General features: G+C 40.0%; 2 protein-coding genes across 2 annotated transcripts; one reads left to right on the forward strand and one right to left on the reverse strand.

Moving 5' to 3' along the window:
* Positions 1–2,434: 2,434 nt before the first annotated feature.
* Positions 2,435–8,728, reverse strand: pyroxd2 (pyridine nucleotide-disulphide oxidoreductase domain 2). Its single transcript, XM_077613306.1, has 16 exons — positions 8,580–8,728; positions 8,245–8,264; positions 8,046–8,139; positions 7,485–7,558; positions 7,261–7,416; positions 6,187–6,340; positions 6,042–6,103; positions 5,868–5,965; positions 5,527–5,668; positions 5,279–5,413; positions 5,133–5,205; positions 4,195–4,348; positions 3,928–4,079; positions 3,234–3,340; positions 2,932–3,052; positions 2,435–2,850 (listed from the first exon to the last, which is right to left on the reverse strand). The coding sequence occupies exons 1-16, from the start codon at positions 8,707–8,709 to the stop codon at positions 2,780–2,782; spliced, it is 1,743 nt and encodes a 580-aa protein (XP_077469432.1). The 5' UTR covers positions 8,710–8,728; the 3' UTR covers positions 2,435–2,779.
* Positions 8,729–12,356: 3,628 nt separating this feature from the next.
* On the forward strand, positions 12,357–18,020 carry slc25a28 (solute carrier family 25 member 28). Its single transcript, XM_077613488.1, has 4 exons — positions 12,357–12,892; positions 15,248–15,476; positions 15,991–16,047; positions 16,600–18,020. Exons 1-4 carry the CDS (start codon positions 12,551–12,553, stop codon positions 17,148–17,150), a joined length of 1,179 nt encoding a protein of 392 aa, XP_077469614.1. The 5' UTR covers positions 12,357–12,550; the 3' UTR covers positions 17,151–18,020.
* Positions 18,021–21,148: the final 3,128 nt, after the last annotated feature.

A 21,148-nucleotide genomic window follows, 5' to 3' on the forward strand; every position in this document is an offset into this window, starting at 1 on the left:
TTGGTGTTATGCTTGTGAGCATTAATGGTTTTCTGTTTCTTTGTGTGCCCTATGGCTGACTGGCAACTAGTCTAGAGTGCTCAAAGTCAGCTGGGATAGGCTCTAGCAAACCTTGCGAGGATGCGTGGCACAAATGATGAATGATTGAATGACTTTTTTTCTGAATGGTTATACAATTTATTAAAATTAAAGACCTAGGAAATCCCAATTACATAAGTATTTACACCTTTTGCCTTATACTGTATGGATCCATCATGAGCAGCAGTAACAGCCTCAAGTCTTTTGAATATGAAGCTACAAGCCTAGCATTCACACCTTTAAATCAATTATCAAGTTGCAGGAGAAATGCCTGTGTAGAGGCACTTTTAGCTCTTTTCAGAGATTTTCTGTTGTATTCAAGTCTGAACTCTGGCTGGGCCACTCCAGGAAAATCCACACACTGGTTCTGAAGGCAATCTATCGAGATCTTAGAATTTTGATTCAGATTGTTGTCCTGCCGAAAACAAATTAACTGTCGCCCCAATCTGAGTTAGGAGCTCCCCACTATGAAGAACTTTTTTTTAATCCTGGGTGTCTCGCCATTGCTGCATTCATCTCCTGTCTATCGTCTATCCTACTAGTCTGACAGTTCCTGGTGCTGAAAAATATCCGCATAGCATAAGGCTGCCACCACCATACTTCACTGTACGAATGGTATTGACCTGCTGGTGAGCAGTGCCTGGTTTTCTCCGAACATAATGCATTGCATTCACACCAAACAGTTCAATCATTTCTCATCAGACCACAGGATTTTGTTCCTCATGGTCTGAAAGTCCGTCAAAAGATTTTTGGAAAACTTTAGACGACTGCCATCTTTTAAGAGAACTGAGAACTGAAAATGAAGGAATAGTTCTTGGATTTGTGCTTACTTTTACACTAAACTATGTGAAATTTCCTTCCACCATCTTGTATTGAAAGAGTAGCTCATTTGGATGTCAAAATGTTTGCACCCAGGGCAAAGGAAAAAAAATACAAAATAAGAATCTGAAATTTAAATTCACACTGACTTATACTGCTATATATTGGGGCCTAAATCACGGTACCACTACACACCTGATTAGGTTAATTATCAAATCATTAATCAGGTGATAATACTGTATATGTATAATTCTTAAGTTCTAAGGATGCTAGGTTTTTACAAAATCAGTCAGTCAAACTGTAGTAAATTCTAGTTTGGCTTTTCTTTCCACCAAATTAATCTGGAAGAGTCTAGACTGATTTGACAAATCAGTAGATCCTTTAGACTCTAGACTAAAGAGTCTAGAGGGAGGATCCAGAAGATACGGATTTCTTAACAAAATTATTTTAACGGTATTTCTTTTTATAAGAGGAACTAAGAATTGGGTATTTAGCATGTACAACACTGCCATCCCGTGGAAACAAGAAAAGTCACTGAGATCATCGTGGCAGGCAGTTTAAAAAAAACGTTCTTCGCTGCTGTTCAATTATAATACAATACATAATATAATACCGAATATTAATTAAATTTTTAGGTTACTAAATGTGTGCCGAGATAACATTTGGAGAATGAGCAAAACACACCGATAAGGACTACAAAAAAAACAATAAATGTAACACTTAAAAATATTTGCATTAAAACAGTTCTTAAATTAAAGAAATGTGATGAAACATCAAGTCTGGTATCCTTTTCATCCATTCATTTTCTGAACCACTTATCCTCACAAGGGTTGTAGGGGGTGCTGGAGTCTATCCCAGCTGACTTTGGGTAATAGGCAGAGGACACCTGTGGCCAGCCAATCACAGGGCACAAGGAGACGGACAAAGATTTGCACTTACGCTCATACCTAGGGCCAATTTAGATAGTTGTTTTGGGGATGTGGAGGGAAACTGGAGCACCCGGAGAAAACCAACGCGGGCCCGGGGAGAACATGCAAACTCAACACAGGGGGACCAACCTGGATTTGATCCCAGGACCCCAGAACTGTGAAGTCAACATGCTAACCAGTCATCCGCCGAGCTGCCCATCTACTAATCAATTGCAACCAATGTATTTGGCATCTCTGAGCTAGAGAAAATAACAGCCATTTTCTATGTCACAACAAGCATTGGTTTTGTAACATTCAGCACTTGAGTCCGGCTTGGTTTGAGCACAGTCTCCTGGGGAAAACATGCACACCCCACACAACAAAGTCCCGACCTGGGATCGAACCCTCGATCTCATAAGTGTGAGGCCCACACACTAAGCACTCGGTCACCATGCAGCCATTTGGCAAATTACATGTAAATAATAATTAATTTTCCAGGGTTACAGATTTTGTTTTTTTCCTTTATGAAAAAAAAGTTTAGCTGAATTTCCTTTTTTAGTACTGGTATTGTAAAAGTGATAGTAACCCCTTTAGTCAATTCATCATATAATGACTACACCAAATCCAAGTGCTACTGAAATTCTGTATTTTAGATTAAAAACACTAAAAAGACACGTGAATTATGAGAAAGTATACTGGTGAAACATTGAATTTCACAAGATAAAGAATGCATTATATGCACTATACATACATTCAAAAAGTTTTACCTCTTTGTGTGCCCTAATCTACAGGACGCAATCTCACTTTTTCCTCGCTAATTAGCCTTTGGCATTAATTTGAAATTAAGATTATTATCATCTACTCACATATGTGCAACATACTACATGTTTAAAGATCTATCTATGCGAGTGATAAATTGTGCAAAACCTGGTGTCTGATCTGATAGGAGTGTACATAGCATTTTGTAAAATCTGTCATTGAAGTTTTAGGTCAGCCATGGCAATTAGTGCAGCGTTCCAGCCAGGAGAACCCATCACACCTCCACCTAAGAGAATATATTTGTATTTAAGTAGGACAGTAGTTTAGTTTTGAAATATAATTAGTAATTTGAGTGTTCTAAGCAAACCTGGATGACTCCCACTGCCACAAAGATACAGGCCCTTAATTGGCGTACGGTAGCCTGCGAGCGAGGGTAATGGTCTCGCTAGGTACAGCTGGTCCAGTGACATTGATCCATGAAAAATATTCTGTAACACAGTTTAGATTGCGTTGACCTGGCATAGAAAAGTGGCTTTTAAGTGCAAAAAATCCATCAAATACTGTGCCTCATTGCAAACACTAGTCACATAGAATCAAATGACATGCATTTAACTACTACATTGGAGTGCCTGTACACTTGCTAGTTTCAAAGAAATCGGAAGTGTTTACCCCTCCGGTGAGCCCAAAAATCCTCTCCAAATCAGGCGGAGTCAAGATGTCTCTTCCCACCACTGACTGTTTGAATCCAGGGGCATATTTCTCCACCCAGTCAAATACTGAATGAAATACAGAGATGCATTTTAACGAATTAACTATGTTAAACTTTAATAGATAGATCAGTTTTTTTTTTTTTTGTTTTTTTTTTAAATCTTACTATTTTCGACTATTACATTGATGCAGGGACCTTCCCAAAGCCGCAAAATTTACTGTGGCAGATATTATTACAACCGCCAAGTTTGAAAGCCCTCTAATAAATACCCAGTTTCAATTAGTTGTCTACCGGAACCCTCACAAACTCCAGCACCGCCCACGACTTTTGTGAGGATAAGCGGTTCAGTAAATAAATGAATGAACAGGTTTTAATTTAGTATTGCAATTTTTATCAAAATGTGCAATGAATGCGGGCTCCACACGTGAGAAGATGCCCTCATTCTAAGAGTCAGATATGGTACGTAACGTGAGCAATACATTCAGGCCTCTATTAAGATGGTTTAACGTCCTTTTGGCTTGATGAGAACTTAACGATCTAATATCATCATATCACACACCCCTCAATGAGGATATTTGGAGGAAGTTAAGCGACGTGGTTACGCAGATACACTACTTATAATCGTGTTACAAATGTTGTGTCAGCGTTTCCAACCGTTATCCGCATATGCCTCTCTGTCCTGCTCAGTCCAATCTTTGCCGTCAATTTGAAACGGGGTAAACTGAGTGAACATTGACACGACATGACAGCCGCGGGGCGCCAATGTGGGATCCAACACAGAGGGGATGGTCATCTCAATCATAGGTCTGAAATCGACATAAGACATGATAAATTGATCATATTGGCTGGCAGCTTTTGCAAAGTAATCAGATCAACTGTATTCTTTCAGAGAGATCTGGTCAAACGATGTGACAGGCTTGCCTAGTCGAGGGGCGTCCATTCATGGCCTCCTTATAGGCTGCTTCCAGTACGTCCACACTTTCACAATTTATATGAATTGAGCACTGATGGTGAGGTCCGGGTCTGTTGTCTGGTGTGGGAGCTGCGAGGAAATTTGGTAGCTTGTCTACTGCCACTGTGAATTACATAAATAATAAAGACTCACACTAACAACTGTTTCATATCGAGAATTGGCATGACTCATTACTTTGAAATGTTGGCTTTGATAATTCAATACATTAATTTTCATTTACATAGACTATAATTGAGCATGTAAGCAATTTATAGGCCTTATCATGAACCATTGGCAGTTATTAAATACATGAAATTGATTAACTATAATTAATGTGCCACTAGTGTGCTACTACAGTCTACAACAGGGGTAAGGAACCTATGGCTCGGGAGCCATGTGTGGCTCTTTCCATGGGTACATATGGCTATCCACTAACCTGTGAGGTAAAATATGGAAATCACTGGTGAGAGAGCTGAGTCCCGAACGCACTAACAAGAGCGTCACTGCGGCGTCGACACTACCTGTACCCCTATTTTAATCATATTTTTTATTACTCTTCTGCATGCATGATATCATTGATACTGATTTTGTAAGCCACCACATAACAATGTTGTCAAAAGAAATCAGAGACTTTTTGTACGTTAAAAGTGATGAAATGACAAAAAAAAATTACACTTTCATATATTTTTACTTTTCAATTCCGAGAATGGCTCTCAAGAAATAACATTAGAAAATATTAATTGTTTATGGCTCTCTCTGTCAAAAAGGTTCCCGACCCCTGGTCTACAAGCTGTAACGAAGAGTGTGCACGCCACCTATTGGCTGACTTCTAACCTACAAGCAAGAGTGTGCAATTAATTAATTAGTATACAAAATTTAAAAAGTGCAAATGGGGCCAAAATATTACCATTTATCTTGGTGACAGGTGAAGTGTAATCGATCTGATCGACAGCTTTCAAAAACTCAGCAGGAAGGCTCTCCTGGATAAACATGGTGGGTTTGAGACAAAAAAAATCTTGAGAAGTCATAAATATTGCCTTTTTCTGGTAATACCTGTGGAGTGAGGCTCTTAAACGTGACATAAGGGGTAGCATTTGAAAGCACTACCCCACTACGAATCTCTACGCCATCCTTCAGCACCACGCCCTTGGCAGAACCATCTGGGTCAACAACAATGTGTTCTACATCCTGTAGATCACATATTGTGTATATACCAAGACCTCAATTGGAGATTATTATGCATTCCTGAGTTTTGACACACTTGCATTAGTGGCACATGACTTTCTTTGATTCAATATTACCTTCTCTGTGAAAATGTCTGCACCATAAGATCGGGCAGCTTTTGCTAAAGCTTTGGACAGGCCCCCCATGCCACCTTCAACGTAACCCCAGGCACCTTTCTCCCTCTCCAACTCTCCCATCACGTGATGCAACAGCACATACCTATCCAGATGTACGTAAAATTACATTCTAAGTGATATGAATGACTAAATGTGTGACTAAATTGTTTTAAACAGAGTTAAAGGAAAATAAAACAAAATCTTACAGTACCATTACTAATTTATTCCACTTTATTTTCACATTATTTAACATCATGGGACACCTAAATGTAACATTCTAGGGCAATAAAATGTTGTCTCACCCGCTACCAGGATTACTGGGACTAGTCATAGCTCCAATCACACCGTCTGTCGCCAGGGTTGCTTTCAGTGGTTCTGACTCGAACCAGCGATTAAGGATCTGGAAGTGAGAAACACAAGCAAAGTTACACCACCACCTGAAGACAACAATGAATCAAAAGTAAAATAAATCAAACCTTCATGATTGGTGCTGTTATAATCTCATAAAACTCTGGAATGTTTCGACCTAATTTCAGCCCTAAAATATTAAAAGACACATACCTACAATGGTTGGTTATTCATTGATCTATGTTTGGAAGAATATATAGGCACATTACACACCGCATTTGACAACAGGCTTCAGTGTTTTAGCAGCAGCCAGCCTTTTCTTCAGTGATCCAGTTGTGACACCTGGAATGTCGACTGGAGGAGCATCCAAGAGTGGGTGGATCGCACTTGCCAGCTTCTCAAGGTGCAAAACAAACTCTGAAAAAGTCTAGTGCAGAAATTCCAAAATTCAAGCAGAGCCATATTTAGCTGACTGTATTAAATAAAACTAAGTCTCTGTAGAGCAGAGGTCTCCAAACCGGTCCTGGAGAGCCGCTGTGGGTGCAGGTTTTTGTTCCGACCGATCCAACACAAACAGTTTAACCAATGAGGTTTCTGCTGAAAAAAGAAGCACCTGACTGCAATCCACTGATTGCACTTCTAGGATACCAGATTGGTGGAAAGGTTTCCTCTTACTGGTTGGAACGAAAACCTGCACCCACTGCAGCCCTTTCTGGAATAGTTTGGGGACCACTGCTGTAGAGCAAGGGTGTCAGACTCGGGTTGGTTCGCCGGCCTCTTTAACGTCAACTTGATTTCACATGGGCCGTGCCATTTTAGATATAATATTTAGATTTTTTTTAATACATTGATTAAAAGAACTGGGTTAAAATCCCTGAATATTCAGTTTTTTATAGATCTAAAACAATGTTTATTTTAGCTTTTTTGTAATATTTTTAGATTTTACAAAATGATTGTTGAACTAAAAACACAGAAAAAATTGATTAAAAAAATAAAATTATTGATTTAAAAGGGGGAAAATCAGGAAATTTAATATACATCTATACTCTTCATTTTAATTAGATCCTAAAACAGAAAGTCGGCACTCGTGATTTACTTTGCCGGGCCACACAAAATGATGCGGCGTGCCAGATTTGGCCCCCGGGCCGCTACTTTGACACATATGCTGTAGAGAGTAAGGACAAAATTCTGAGGTGGTTTGTTGGACAAAGGGGACAAATAATGCTGTTTCTCTCGCATTTTTCACAAACAATTAAAAACAAAAAACACTATAACACTAACAACGGTTTCTGTGGGTGAATAATGTAAACCCCACAACTGGCGCATACATTATCATGTGTGAATCACCTGTGCATCTTTCTGGGAAAATTTGCTAATCTCCTTCTGGTTCTCGACCAAATCTGAACCTAAGGTGAGTGACCTTGGCAGTCCATTCCTTACTCCATCCTCCAACATGGGGGTGAAAGCATGTGGGTCCCTCATGTATACCTTCAAGCCATGTTTCTGAAAATATGACATATGCAGAGCAGTTTAAAGCATATCATAGGATTCCTTAACCTTCTATTGCTTACCTTCAGCTCCAAGTCTGCGTAAATGTGTGGTCGTAATAAACTGAGCAAATAGGAACACCTGGAAAAGTGGAAACCTGAACACAAAAAAGTGTCATTAATTTACATGTACTCTTACAAATTAAGGACAATTAGATCCGTTTTGGTTTTGTACCAGATGGGGGGTATTGATAATAAGATTAATAACAAGATTCCAAATTTCCAGAAATAACTGAATGTCAAAATGTTTAGTCTAAGTGGAATAGCCACTCATTGCCTTTGAATACATAAACAACCACGGGTACAATTACAGAATCTAAAGTGAGGCGTGCTTATTTCATTCATGAAATTTAAGACATCCAGAATGCAACCTAGGACTCCCAATATATCCTCTTAATGTGTCAGTCCAAAAAAATGACTGCGGTCAGCCAGTGCGTTGAAATATGTATTTTATAATCAGGTGACTTTTTAATTTATAATAATGTTCGGGCTATATGGTGTTGTTTCTTTGACTGATGACAGCATTTTTTAGGGTGGAATGCACTACGAGGACACTGAAGTCAACTGCCTCGCCAGGTATCTTACCTGGAAAGATCTCCTCTGTCACTGCTGCACCTCCCAACACATGTCTACGCTCCAACACTGCTGTCTGCAAGCCTCCTTTTTGAAGGTAGGCAGCCTTGTATACACAACACATATTACACCACATATAAAACAGTACCTTTGGCCCCAAATCATTTCAACAATTTTTATGGTGTTGCAGAAAGAAAATGTCTTAACTCACTGCCACCAGTCCATTGTGTCCTGCAGGACATTAAAACAACTTGGTCAATAATGTTAGTAGAAAGTAAAATATTATCTCCAGAAAAAAGAAAGTTGCACAAATTTTTTCCACTCTCCTCTTAACTACAGTTCAAAGTTTAAGCGTTGCAGGCAGGTCAGGCTGCAGCTGAACTTTGCAAATCGTTTACATAAATAACACAGTAATCGAACACCTCAAACTATAGTCACTGTGTAAGAGTTTCAAGCAACGTTATTTGTATAGTATTTATTCTGGGAGAAAATTCTACTTAACTTGTTTATTTGTTCATTTCTATACCCAAATACGTCGGATCTTACCTCCTCCAATGACAAGAGCATCATAGTGTGACTTGAAAGAGGTTTGTGCATAGGATCTGCATCTCCCCAAAGTCCCCACCACGGTCGTGACCCTCCGTGCTCGATAATTCCACGTTGCTGCTGCAGCCATTGCTTGTTCGTCCACTGAAGAAGAAAAAAAGAAAAAAAATTGGCAAGACACTCACTTGACACGTTGGCCCTTTTCTAATATTTATAATTATACATGTATACAAGTGACACATCTCATTCCTTTTCAAGACAAGACCCAACAATGTATATATCAATAATAAATAGGCCTATTGTTTTAAAAAAATGCGTATAATCAACAAGAAGACGCTTGTGTTACTTTGAGTTACCCTTTCTTACCACTTGAGGTCGCAGTTTTCCTAGCTAAAGCAAGAGTTACAGAATAAAATTAGGGCGCACTTTTTTTAAACAAATATGTTATATGCTTAACACTGATACGTGGAACAAGTACTGTATGTAAAAGTAATTAAAAGATGTTCTTCCTTTAAAATCAGAATGATTTGAATGCAGATTTGGTGTGAACACCATTTGAACTATAACCTTTAAAAAAAATGTTGTTTTAAACAAGAAATGTGGGCCAAAAAACATCCCTAACAAATGTAAACACTTAAATCAATCATTCATTTTCTGAACCACTTATCCTCACAAGGGTCGCGGAAGGTGCTGGAGCCTATCCCAGGCAACTATGGGGACTAGTTGGGGCACACACTGAAATGGTGGCCAGCCAATCGCACAAGAACACTGACAACCATCCTCGACCCCAGAACGGTGAGGCCGACATGCATAGTAAAATTTTCTGATATACTGTTCTTGTCTCTGCTATTAAATACGGTGTGTGTGGAAGGCTTATGGTTTGTGCTTCATGTTATTCATAGTGTATTTGACATGGTTAATAGTCGGTAGAGTGTTGAGTTGAGCTTGAATAAGCTGCTTAATTACTTTCCATAAGCCTGGAAAATATCCATAAATAATTGCTATAATCATGTCAGATCAAATGTTGTACAAGGATGGAATATCTTTACTTAAGGGGAAAAAAGAAAAGCACATAACCATGTAATTTTTCCCTCAAAATGGGGAATTTGTGATTATATTTTGCTTAGACTGTGTAAAATAATTCTTCTTGGTTGCATTTGTGCAGCGTTCGTTTTTGGCTGAGGTAATAAAATTAGGTGTTCTTGGATTTCACTTCGGAGCCAACACCTCTCTCTCTCTTGCTTTATTAGAGCAGGCAAGAGAAATCATTCTGACTGGGTGGACACTTCGCTTTTCCTTTAAGGAACGAGTGCGGGCGACACTCAAGCACCCATAACGAAATCACAAGCAGATTTTGTTCTTGTAAGCAGAAATTAACACTTCATTCCCCTTTGTCGGCAGAAATTCAACACTCCAGTCAAGACTCTCAAGCACTAAAGGGGGAAATTCAATTATGCTATTATTACAGCACCACACAAAAACACAATATCATCATGTGCTGAGTAGAAAAATAACTTGTTTTTCTACAGAGTGAGAAACTGATGGGCTGCACTCAATGTATTGACATTTGGAAGTATTCCTAATTATATAATAGAATTGCATTAAGATGTAATATTTGAACTATGATTCACCAATATATTTTGTGATAATGAGGATGAAGACTGTATACAAAAGAATGCAACAAATTAAATACAATTTATCTTATGTTTCAAACATTTGATGTTATTCAACAGAAAATGTCCAATCACAAGTATTGTATTGTATTAAATAAGTAATAGCAATTCTACTGTATATATCATTGCAAAAGTAAAATGCATTTCCTTTCATCTTATGCCTTATGGTTTTTTTAAAAAGTCCATGCCTACTAGGTCTGAGTTACCACTAGGGTATGGTGACTTTCCTGAAAAAATGAAAAAGCAAAAATGGGCATAGCAGGTGAGGCAAATATTTAGGCAAGACATTCATTCATGCATTTTCTCACCTTCTTATCCTCACAAGAGTCGTTGGGGTTCTGGTGCCTCTCCTAGCCAACAACGTGCAGTAGGCAGTGTACCCCTGAATGGGTTGCCAGCCAATCCCAGGACACAAGGAGACTAACAACCATGCCCAAACACGCTCATACCTATGTACATTTTTGAGTGTTCAATCAGCCTACCATGCACGTTTTTTGAAAGTGGGAGGAAACCAGAGTACCCAGTAAAAAATGGATGTATAGTGGGGAGAATATGCAAACTTCACACTTGGAAGGCCGGAAGTCACCAGGGATCTAAGCATCAATCTCAGAACTGTGAGGCAGGCCTGCTAACCACTCTTCCCGTGAGCAAACAAGGCAGACCAACAAGCTAAACAAACAAAGAACTTGTTCCACAAGTCCTATGCTGACAGCTTGACAAAGACCAGCCATAGTAACTAATATAAACTGTCAGAAGACATATATTTTCCTGGCTATCTTATCTTGATGAATAATGGCCATGAAAGTATGGATTAAGAAGAGACCATGGCCAGGATAAGACAAAGTTATATGCAACAAATTCACATCCTGCAAAATCATTTGTATATTTTCTCTATAAATATGCAGAGTATTTTTAAGATAAGTGCTGAAAATGTGCAAAGACTGAAAACAATTAATTGCTATATTGCTGAGTTCTAGAAATGAATTCCTTTTCACCTTCTCAGTTGGGCAGGATAAATATTTTAATTTTTGAAAGGTTGGAGTAAAAATATTTGATCGACTGGCATCATTAAAAAAGTGCATTTGTAAAACACTCAAATGTCAACAGTGAAAAAGATGACATTTAAAACTATATAGCTCATTCTCTCATAAGTCATGTACAACGGAAGTAAACATCATTAAACAGTTTGACACACCACAGAAAAGACTATGGTTGACAAGCCAGTCTCAAAATAATGCCTGTTAGGTCTCTAACTGCCAAATGTCAAGAAACCGATGCTTGTTGTGACATAGAAAACGGGTCTTATTTTCTCTAGCTCGGAGATGCCAAATACATTGGTTGCAATTGATTAGTAGATGGGCGGCCCAGTGGGTGAGTGGTTAGCGTGTCGGCCACACAGTTCTGGGGGCCTGGATTCAATTCCAGGTCGGTCCACCTGTGTGGAGTTTGCATGTTCTCCCCAGGCCTGTGTGGGTTTCTTCTGGGTACTCCGGTTTCCTCCCACATTCCAAAGACATGCATGGTAGACTGGGTGGATACTCTAAATTGCCCCTAGGTGAGTGAGAGTCTGAATGAATGTCTGTCTTCCCGTGCCCTGCAATCGGCTGGCCACCGATTCAGGGTGTCCCCCTCCTCGTGCCCGAAAGTCAGCCGGGATAGGCTCCAGCATCCCCCCGCGACCCCTGTGAGGATAAAGTGGCTCATAAAATGAATGAATGAATGAATGAATGATTAGTCATAGATCTTAAAGATAGTGTCAGTATTTTGGGTTAAAAAAAGTCTAGATGTCCATCCATTCTTCTTTGGATTCACCTTTTGGCATTGGCATACGGGTAATCCCATCAAGTTTTATTGAAAAGAGCAATATCAGAGCATCTTTATCCCATCGGCAACACTTTCCTGCAATAAACCGCCATCACAAACAGTAAACGTGAGGAGAAGCGCAATGGCCATAAATAAAAAGCCCAAACTATCAAAACAGAAGGCCACAAATCCTTTCAAACCAAAACCCCGCAGTCCCCGTTTTGAGAGACCTTTGTCTTAACCAATAGCCTGCGAAGGGCGTGCCTATTGGAACCAATCAGCTTTGATGCTTGGCCTGTGTCGTGTTTCCGTCCTTCGTCGGCCTTTGCATGACATGTCTGCTGTCGGGAAGTAACAACGCGGGAGGGAATGTTGTAGCGGGCAAGTTGTTGCCAAACCCGCCTCAGGGAATGCAAAACTTGCAAGCGAATTTGTGCATTTCAAGACGTTTGTTCGTGCTCGAAAACCACCCTTCTTCCTGTCGCTCGGTTTCTCATGGAAGCGGATGGATTAGTAAGGAGACGTCGGATGACAGCGGAGACTACAAGGAACGATCCCGGGGTTGCTGGTGCATCTGCCGGGGCAGAAGTTCGATGGTTGGGGGGCAGGTTCCTTGGAGTTTCGGAAAGTATCGTGGGAAGTCTGACGCCTAGGATCGCAGGCGAGACAGAACTACAGAGTGTTGACTTCACCCGTAACGCACAGGATCAAAATGATGACTCTGAACCAGACTATGAGGGTTTGCCACAGGGAGCCTCCACGAGCACGCACATGTTGGCCGGAGCCGTGGCCGGGATCATGGAGCACTGCCTCATGTTTCCCATCGATTGTGTCAAGGTAGACTAACTCGGAGGCTTGCCAATTGCACAATTTAGCCGACGTCTGCACCATTTAAATCGATGATATTCTGTAGCTGTTAGCATAGCTCATTAGCCTCCCATGCTAACCCAAACACGCGTCAGAGCAGTGCACAAGGTCAGCGGTTTAGCTTCTCCTTGGTAACGCGTAGCTTTAGCCAGCTAACCAACGTTTACCTGTCCTCTCGCAATCCATACCAGCCCTTTTGTTTAACCGTGTCGTTAATTCTGTGTCTCGTTTGTCAAAAAAAGTTGAAACCTATATTAGCTTGTTATATAACCAAGGTGTGCACGTTTATTTGATGGGAAACGCCATTGAAATTCAAAGTTATTAAATCAACAGTTGCATTTTCAAGAAAGCCTGAGCCTCACAAAATAAACGTGTTACAAAGATTTATTTTGACGCACATGAGCGATCAGAGGGATTTGTGTATATTTTTGTGTAGACTATAATAGGTAGGTTATGCACATTTTTGGGTCGTCTTAATGTAAACATGTAAAGATTTAGGTAGAATGATTATTTTTTTAATTCTATCTTTAAAAAGCTTGCTGCAGACATGAAAAACAAGAAAAGAATCGACAACTAACAGATAATTAAATTAAGTTCATTCATTTTTTTTTCAATTTTGAAACGTTTTAAACCATTTATTTTGTTTTCTTGACTGAACAAATCAACGATGGATTCAAAACATCCAGTCAGGATGAAAAAAAGATTCACCAATAAGCTTAAATGTATGCCTGATGACTAATCTATATATTTGTACTAATCACAGAAACAGGAATGATTTAATATTATTATTTTATAATATCTCAATATGTTTCAGATAAATATGCTCACATCTTCTGATCCTCTACTGTTGATATCTTGTAGCACATAACTTTAAGTTTGGCAAATATGAATGATTTAATTGTTTAGCTGTGAAATGTCAAGGACTTTCGATTTCTTAGAATGGCCTGTATTATTTTCGTTTGTACTTGTCACTTGGCCCGTGATAATTGGAGTTAACTCTATCCACAAATGAATAGATTCAATTGTTAGTTCTAAGTGGGTTATGTGGCAATCCTTTTAATCACGTGTCTTCATTTCACCCTGGGGACTTTTTCTAAGAGTTTGATGGCACATTGTTTGTTTGCTTTTTGTGTTTTATTTTTTGGTTGGGGGACACTCAGATGTTCTCGATTATTATATTGGAGAGATGTTACAAATAACTTTACGACAACCAGCTGTTGGTGTCACACTGAAAAGCAGCTCTTATGCCCACCCTTCATCCACGTCCTCAACACCTGTAGTCTTCTTTCACAGACTGCAGGAGTCGAGGCTCATATTTAATTATTTACTTCTATGCGTCTGGGGAGGGTGTGAGTTGTGTAGAGTTGGAGTTTAGTAGGAAATCCTTGCACAGTGCACATGAGAACCTGAAAGTTTGAACACAATATTTTAGCAATTGGAATTGTGGCAAATATCTATATTTTTCTGATTCGGAAAGGTACAAAAAGAAGTTGACAAAAAAGAATAGAAGGAAATTGACTTGTCCTCATTAGGTTGACGTGTGATCTGCGGCTGGCTTGACCTTTGCAAGAGATGGCGTGCACCCTGGACTGCGTCAGTCTAGTTTTGTCAGTCAGTTGCCAAACTGGAGCTCTCGGCTTGTGACCGTGCTAATATACAACATTTTGAGCTTAAAGTATTGTTTTTTTAACAATTGGAAGATTTTTCATCAGACGACTTGAAACCAAGTTTTTTACTTCAGAAGTTTGCATCTAGTTGGTAGTGCTTTGCATTCATCATTGCCAAAGAAGTTGCATTACATTTCTAAAGATTACTGATCCCAAGACTCACCTATTCGTAAACACTATAAACCGAGATTCCAATGTGTCATAAGTGTATTCGGTGTGCATTTCAGTTATCAGAGTGCAGGGTCTTTTGAGGTCATGTTTATTTATTGCCAAAGCCCTACTTGTGCCTATGCAACAGGGGTCGCTTATGAGTTTGTCCATTAGTCTAAACACTGTTATTCGCCGAATTCTGTCACTGCTTTTTCCGCAAATGCAACATTTGATTTTGCAGTCCAAAGCGCTTGATTGAGTGTGATGAATTTATTGTTTGTTTATATTTGTGGAAACAAAGAAAGTTGTGATCTCAGGTCAGTGGAACACAGGCAGGAAATATGCTGCGTCCTCATGAACTTGGAGCTTCTAATGTCCCGCTTCCTTCTATTCAGCAGTGCATGTACACCAAAACTCACCAAATGCTCTATCTGAGCCATAATATGCTCACACGGCTTTTTCATATCTGTGTGATTGTTGACTTTCCTCCATTTTAATCCTTCCCCAGACAAGAATGCAGAGCCTCCAGCCTGAGCCTGCCGCTCGCTACCGGAATGTGATGGATGCCCTCCGTCGCATAGTGGCCACAGAGGGAGCATGGCGGCCAATGAGAGGGTTGAATGTGACCGCCATTGGGGCGGGGCCTGCTCACGCCCTGTATTTCGCCAGCTATGAGAAACTCAAAAAGACTCTGAGTGATGTGATCCACCCTGGCGCTAACAGCCATTTGGCTAATGGTACCCAAAAAATTCCCCATTACACAAATAGGCTGCAAAGTATGATGATTAAAAAAACATTGTTTTATAGCCATAACCATTTATGGATGCCGGCCCATTAGTATTGGCATCTGTTTGGAAGAAGCATTTCTATTCCTACTGTTATAGGCCAGCAATGATTTGGAGGAAAGTTCCTTTTTTGATTTGAGTCAATTCCCATGTGTGGAGATCCTTATAATGGCACTATTGTCCTTTATTCCATACTTTCCCTACTCTCTTTCTCTTCTCTCTTTCAAGAGTATTGAGAAGCTGGGTAAGTCCTCTTTCTCCCCTCCAAACACTTGCTATTGTGACCCTTTTTTGCCCACTCACATAGGCACAATTCACAGTGTTATCCACTAGATGTCTCCCATGACTGAACAGATTATTGCAGAACCAATACCAATGCCATTTTGGATATTTGGGTTGCCTATTTCTTTTCTCCATCAGCTCTTTATGTGAGATCATTTTAATGTCTAAGTCATGTTAATTGCAGGAGCAGCTGGATGTGTGGCCACTCTGCTTCACGATGCAGCCATGAACCCATCAGAAGGTACAGGCCTGATTATTTTATACCCTAATTGCAATTCTAAGTGAACCAAATTAAAGAATTGTGTGAAATCATTTGTTCATTATTAACTTCTTCAAGCAGTTGGAATAAAATAGAGTGCATGACATAGCAAGAACCAGCAACGGTTCTATTAATTGTACCTTAACTATTTTTCTGCCTGAAAAATGAACTTCAGGACTATGCACTTTAGGTAGCATGCTTTACAATTTGTAAAATAGTGCTCCATTTTATAGCTCAATGATTACACCAGGCGTGCTGCCATCTTTTTTTTGTACTTTGAGAGAGATGTGTATAGATGGATGTACAATAAGTACAACATAATATACCATGTGATGTCTATTACGGTATATACCAAAGTTTTGAATATAGATGCAATATATTTTCCTTTTTTGCATGGTTTGTTTTAGTGTGAACTTACTACTAGGTTAAGTTGTATTTGAGTGCACTACATGTTACTCATTTCCCCTTTTGTGTTGTCATCTCCCTCCCACAACACTCTGGACATCATCACGATGATCGCATGGTTCTCACCAGTTGTGAAGCAGCGCATGCAGATGTATAACTCCCCCTACCACGGCGCATTGGACTGTATGCGCGCAGTGTGGCAGAAGGAAGGCCCCCGAGCATTCTACCGCAGCTATACCACCCAACTGACTATGAACATACCCTTCCAAGCGCTGCACTTCATGACCTACGAGTACCTGCAGGAGCTTCTAAATCCACAAAGACAATACAACCCCTCGTCCCACATGCTGTCCGGCGCCCTGGCCGGAGCCCTGGCCGCTGCCACCACCACGCCACTGGACGTGTGCAAAACCTTACTCAATACCCAAGAGTCCTTTGCTCTCAGCTCTCTATCAGCCAAACAAGGAGCCCACAGACATATCACAGGCCTGGCCCACGCCTTCCGGACGGTTTACAGGCTGGGTGGCCTGCGGGGCTTCTTCAAGGGAGTGCAGGCGAGGGTAATCTACCAGATGCCCTCCACGGCCATCAGCTGGTCCGTGTATGAGTTCTTCAAGTATGGACTCACCAAGCACCAGCACGAGAAGAGGCGAGCACAGCAGAAGGAAGCGGAGATGTAGATGCTGCGAGGAAAATGCTGCTTATAACGCAGAGCACATGAAATCACACTAAGACCTGTCCCAGTTATTCGATGATAAAGTATTTTCAGAAAGAAATTTTAAAACACCATTTGCTGAATACGCACACTGAAAGTTGTTACAGAAAGTACTAGGAAAATTGTTCGGCCAGAGGAAAGGAATTGTCGCCAAAAGAGGGCAGTAGTGTCATTTTCTTTAATTTTTTGTTTGACTCCACAGGCTAAACTGCATGTTAGCAGTCACACTAAAATGTTACTAGACTGATTTTTACCCATTACAGTGTAAAAAAAAAAGTGGAGTAGGACTGGAATGCTACCAGCAGTTATTGAAATAACTAAGCAAATCTGAATTTTATTTTGATGAGATTAGACCTTGATTCAAGTTGATTTTGGTTTCTTTATTCGCCCCTTTTTAACGCCCGCAGGTAGATATTGGATTAATCTAAATCTCATATTTAATTTATTTTCAGTTTCTCCACATTAAAATGTGATCAGTAGTAATAATATCTACCTGTTTGCATAATATTCTGTCTGGCGATTTATTTGACATCCCATTGTATTTCTCAGCTATTCACCACAATTGCCTTTTTAGTGCACCACTGTTCTGAAGCTGATGTTAGTTTATCTCACTGATACTACTGAGCGTGCTAATATCATGGATTGAGGAGCCAGAGGTTGCATGTAATTTGGAATAAGTCATGCCCCCAAAATTGAAGTCAAAATCAGGTTGATAAGCTATATTGAAAATGTTGATTTTGTGCCCATTTTGACTAAAATGTAAGCCGTCATTCTTGCTGATTCTGAATTGCACTCATTAAATAATAATGAGCAGTGAACAGTGCTCATAAATCAACATTTTGTGTCTATTTTTTTTACTAATTACTCAAACATTTAATCTTAAACACAGGTTAAGACCAAAAAATCACATTGACAACGCTTTACAAGTAAACAAGACAAGGCTGTGGAATTTGGTAAATTATAAATAATGTCTCCAGTGCAAATAACAATTTGGAATTATGAACACACCTTCTTTTTAACCAACACAATTTACAAAGTGAACTGGATTCTTTACCAGTCAATCACAGGGCACAAAGAGACAATCAACCATTCAGGCTCACACTCATACCTAAGGTCAATTTGGGCGGTTCAGCCTACATGCATGTTTTTAAGATGGAAGAAACCGGAGTGCCCGAAAAAAAAAACATCAAGGCACCGATTCAGGGTGTGTCACCCGGGAGAGAACATGCAAAGTACACACAGAATGGTCAGAACTCACCGGGGATTGGATCATCGATCTCAGAACTTTGAGGCCAATGTGTCAACAACTTTCATACCACAGAATATATTTTATATAGTAGCTTTCCCATCAGGTTATGATTGTTGTCAGTGTGATGCATACAGCATACAGTTTGTCTTGGTAATTCATTTTTACTCTTGACAGACACATTTGAACAATGAGTACTACCCTCAAATGTGGTGGAGGATCAACACAGACCACTATAATATGATCAAAGTCCATTTCCTTTTTTTTTCTTTTGAAGCACACATTCACGCCATATGCAATACCATAGGAAAAGTCCTGGAGTGTTGATGAAGGGCTGGCAGATGGACACATGCACACACTCCCTGGAGTACTGTTATCGTCCTGTATTTTGGAAACTCAAGCCTCTGTGCAAAGCCCCTTAGTGCAAGCCACCTGTGGATGTGTTCAAATTTTCACACATAGTACCCTCTCTCTCACACAAGGCAATTCCGGTATGTGAATCGCATCCTCTGGATCAGTTATGCCATCCTTTATATACTATATGCATGGTTTCAAGAACCTTCAGTCGTTTTTCCATCAAACATTGTTGTAATATTGCCTTTCAGGATTATGAAACCTTGTGTCATTCTTATAGATGAATGCAGGTGCCCTGCACTTTCTCCACTATTCATCTGTCAGTTTTCTTTTTTAAAAGGCACGGTCATTAAATCTTGATTGAAACACTTCAGAAGCAACTTAAGGGCCAGCACACGGCTCCTGTGCAAGTTTCTGTGTGTGTGTTCACGCACACATGCATGTGGGCGTGTGTTGTGTGTAGATGTGTGGTAGTTAAAGCAACACAGGTGCAGTCAGGGACACTAAAGAGGAAACAGACCTCTCCACCCTTTAGAACTTGATCTTGAAAAGGAAGCTGTCTACTGTCTCTGTCAAATTTGCTGGACTGCTGTGCCTTCCAGCGTTTGTCAGCGCTAATAGATCGGATGACACCTTTGCACCTTAACTAACTGTCACAGTCTTTGGTCTGCTGATAAAAGTATCAATTTGTGGATGGAACCAAAATTCCTTCCGGGTAGATTTTTCTGTCAGGAATACTTAGTCCCTGGTTTTCTTTATATAAATGTTATGTATTTTGGGGGAGCTTAGGCAAAATATTTATTTTTTCTTTCCAAAACATTCATTGATTCATTTTCTGTGCCACTTATCTTCACAAAGGTGCTGCAGCCTATCACAGCTAACTATGGGCACCAGACAGGGGACACCCTGAATTTGTGGCCAGAAAATACCAGGGCACAAGAAGACGGACAACCATCCACGCTCACACTAATACCAAGGGGCAATTTAGTAGAGGGTTCAACCAGGCTACCGAGCATGTTTTTGGGATGTGGGAAATTGGAGTACCTGGAGAAAACCCATGCATGCCTGGGATAACATGGAAACTCCATAATGGAAGATTTGTTATTGTTTTGACACTGCATGTTTTATGGTTTCTATGTACATTTAATAGTATAATTCTGGAAAAAACATGCCAGTATTTTATTATAAATTTGAGTGGTCTTTTTTACACTAGTTTCCAAAGAGTTTTTACTAGTACTCACCAGTGTTGATAGCCCTCGTTTTTCAGATCCAGGTCAGATGTTGTAGAATGACCTTTCCATTGAGTACTGAGGAGACCCCTGGGCAGTGAAATATTCTGAAATTCTGTCAAAACATATTCCATTTTGTGCCTTTCTCCCCAATGGTGTGGTTAATGTCAAATGCTGTTTGCAGACAATTCTGACTAAATGATTGAAAAATGTCAAGAGGCAGTGATTACTAGTATAGATTTCAGGAATTGACATTTCTTCATCTTCTGTCTTTTTCTTGTCAAAGATTATTGCATTACATTCAGACATGAACATTCTGATTCTATGCTCGTTTGGCGGAGAACTTTGGAGCATTTGGATCCTTTTTGTTCTGTTTATCTCCTCAGACATAACAACCCTGTCAACTGTGTTTTATTTACTTCGTCCGTACTTAGGGCTTGTGTAAGCCTAAACTATTCAAACCAATTAAACAAGTAAAACTGGAGCATTTAACAAGATACTATTTCTTAATTTTTACATGTTTGGTTGAACCAAATGTGATCCGGCTTGATGCCAGAGAAATGAAAGTGTCTGATTATATCACTTCAAATTGTGTGGAAAGGAGTAAACCTTTCAAGAAATAACGGAGGCCACATAGGGATGGTGCGGATGGCTTGCGATGAATGTGGTGTCCCCATAGGAGAGGTGATAGAGTTTAGTATAGCGGGTTAGAGGTTTCACTGTAAATGTTTACATTCCCGAGTGCACTGATGTTATCTGTTAAATGTTTCTGAAACAAGCCTGAGAATCTTTCTAGGTGATTTTTGAGACTAACTGTGACTGTGAAACAGATATATATCCCTGTTTTTGTCAATGGCTGATCAAATGATTATTTAATAAGGCAACCTGGGCATGACCATTGCTACTAGGACTAAATTGGGCCACTGTGAATGTGAGTGAGGTGTGATTTGGGAACAATCATTCATAAATTCATTCATTTTCTAAACGGCTTTATCCTCATTAGGGTCATGGGGGTGCTGGAGCCTATCCCAGCTGACTCCGGGCCAGAGGAGGGGGACACACCCTGAATCGGTGGCCAGCTGATCACAGGGCACAAGAAGATAGACATCCATTCAAACTCACAGCTGTACCTAG

The sequence above is a fragment of the Stigmatopora argus genome, chromosome 11, assembly GCF_051989625.1.
Source record: "Stigmatopora argus isolate UIUO_Sarg chromosome 11, RoL_Sarg_1.0, whole genome shotgun sequence".
NCBI lineage: Eukaryota > Metazoa > Chordata > Actinopteri > Syngnathiformes > Syngnathidae > Stigmatopora > Stigmatopora argus.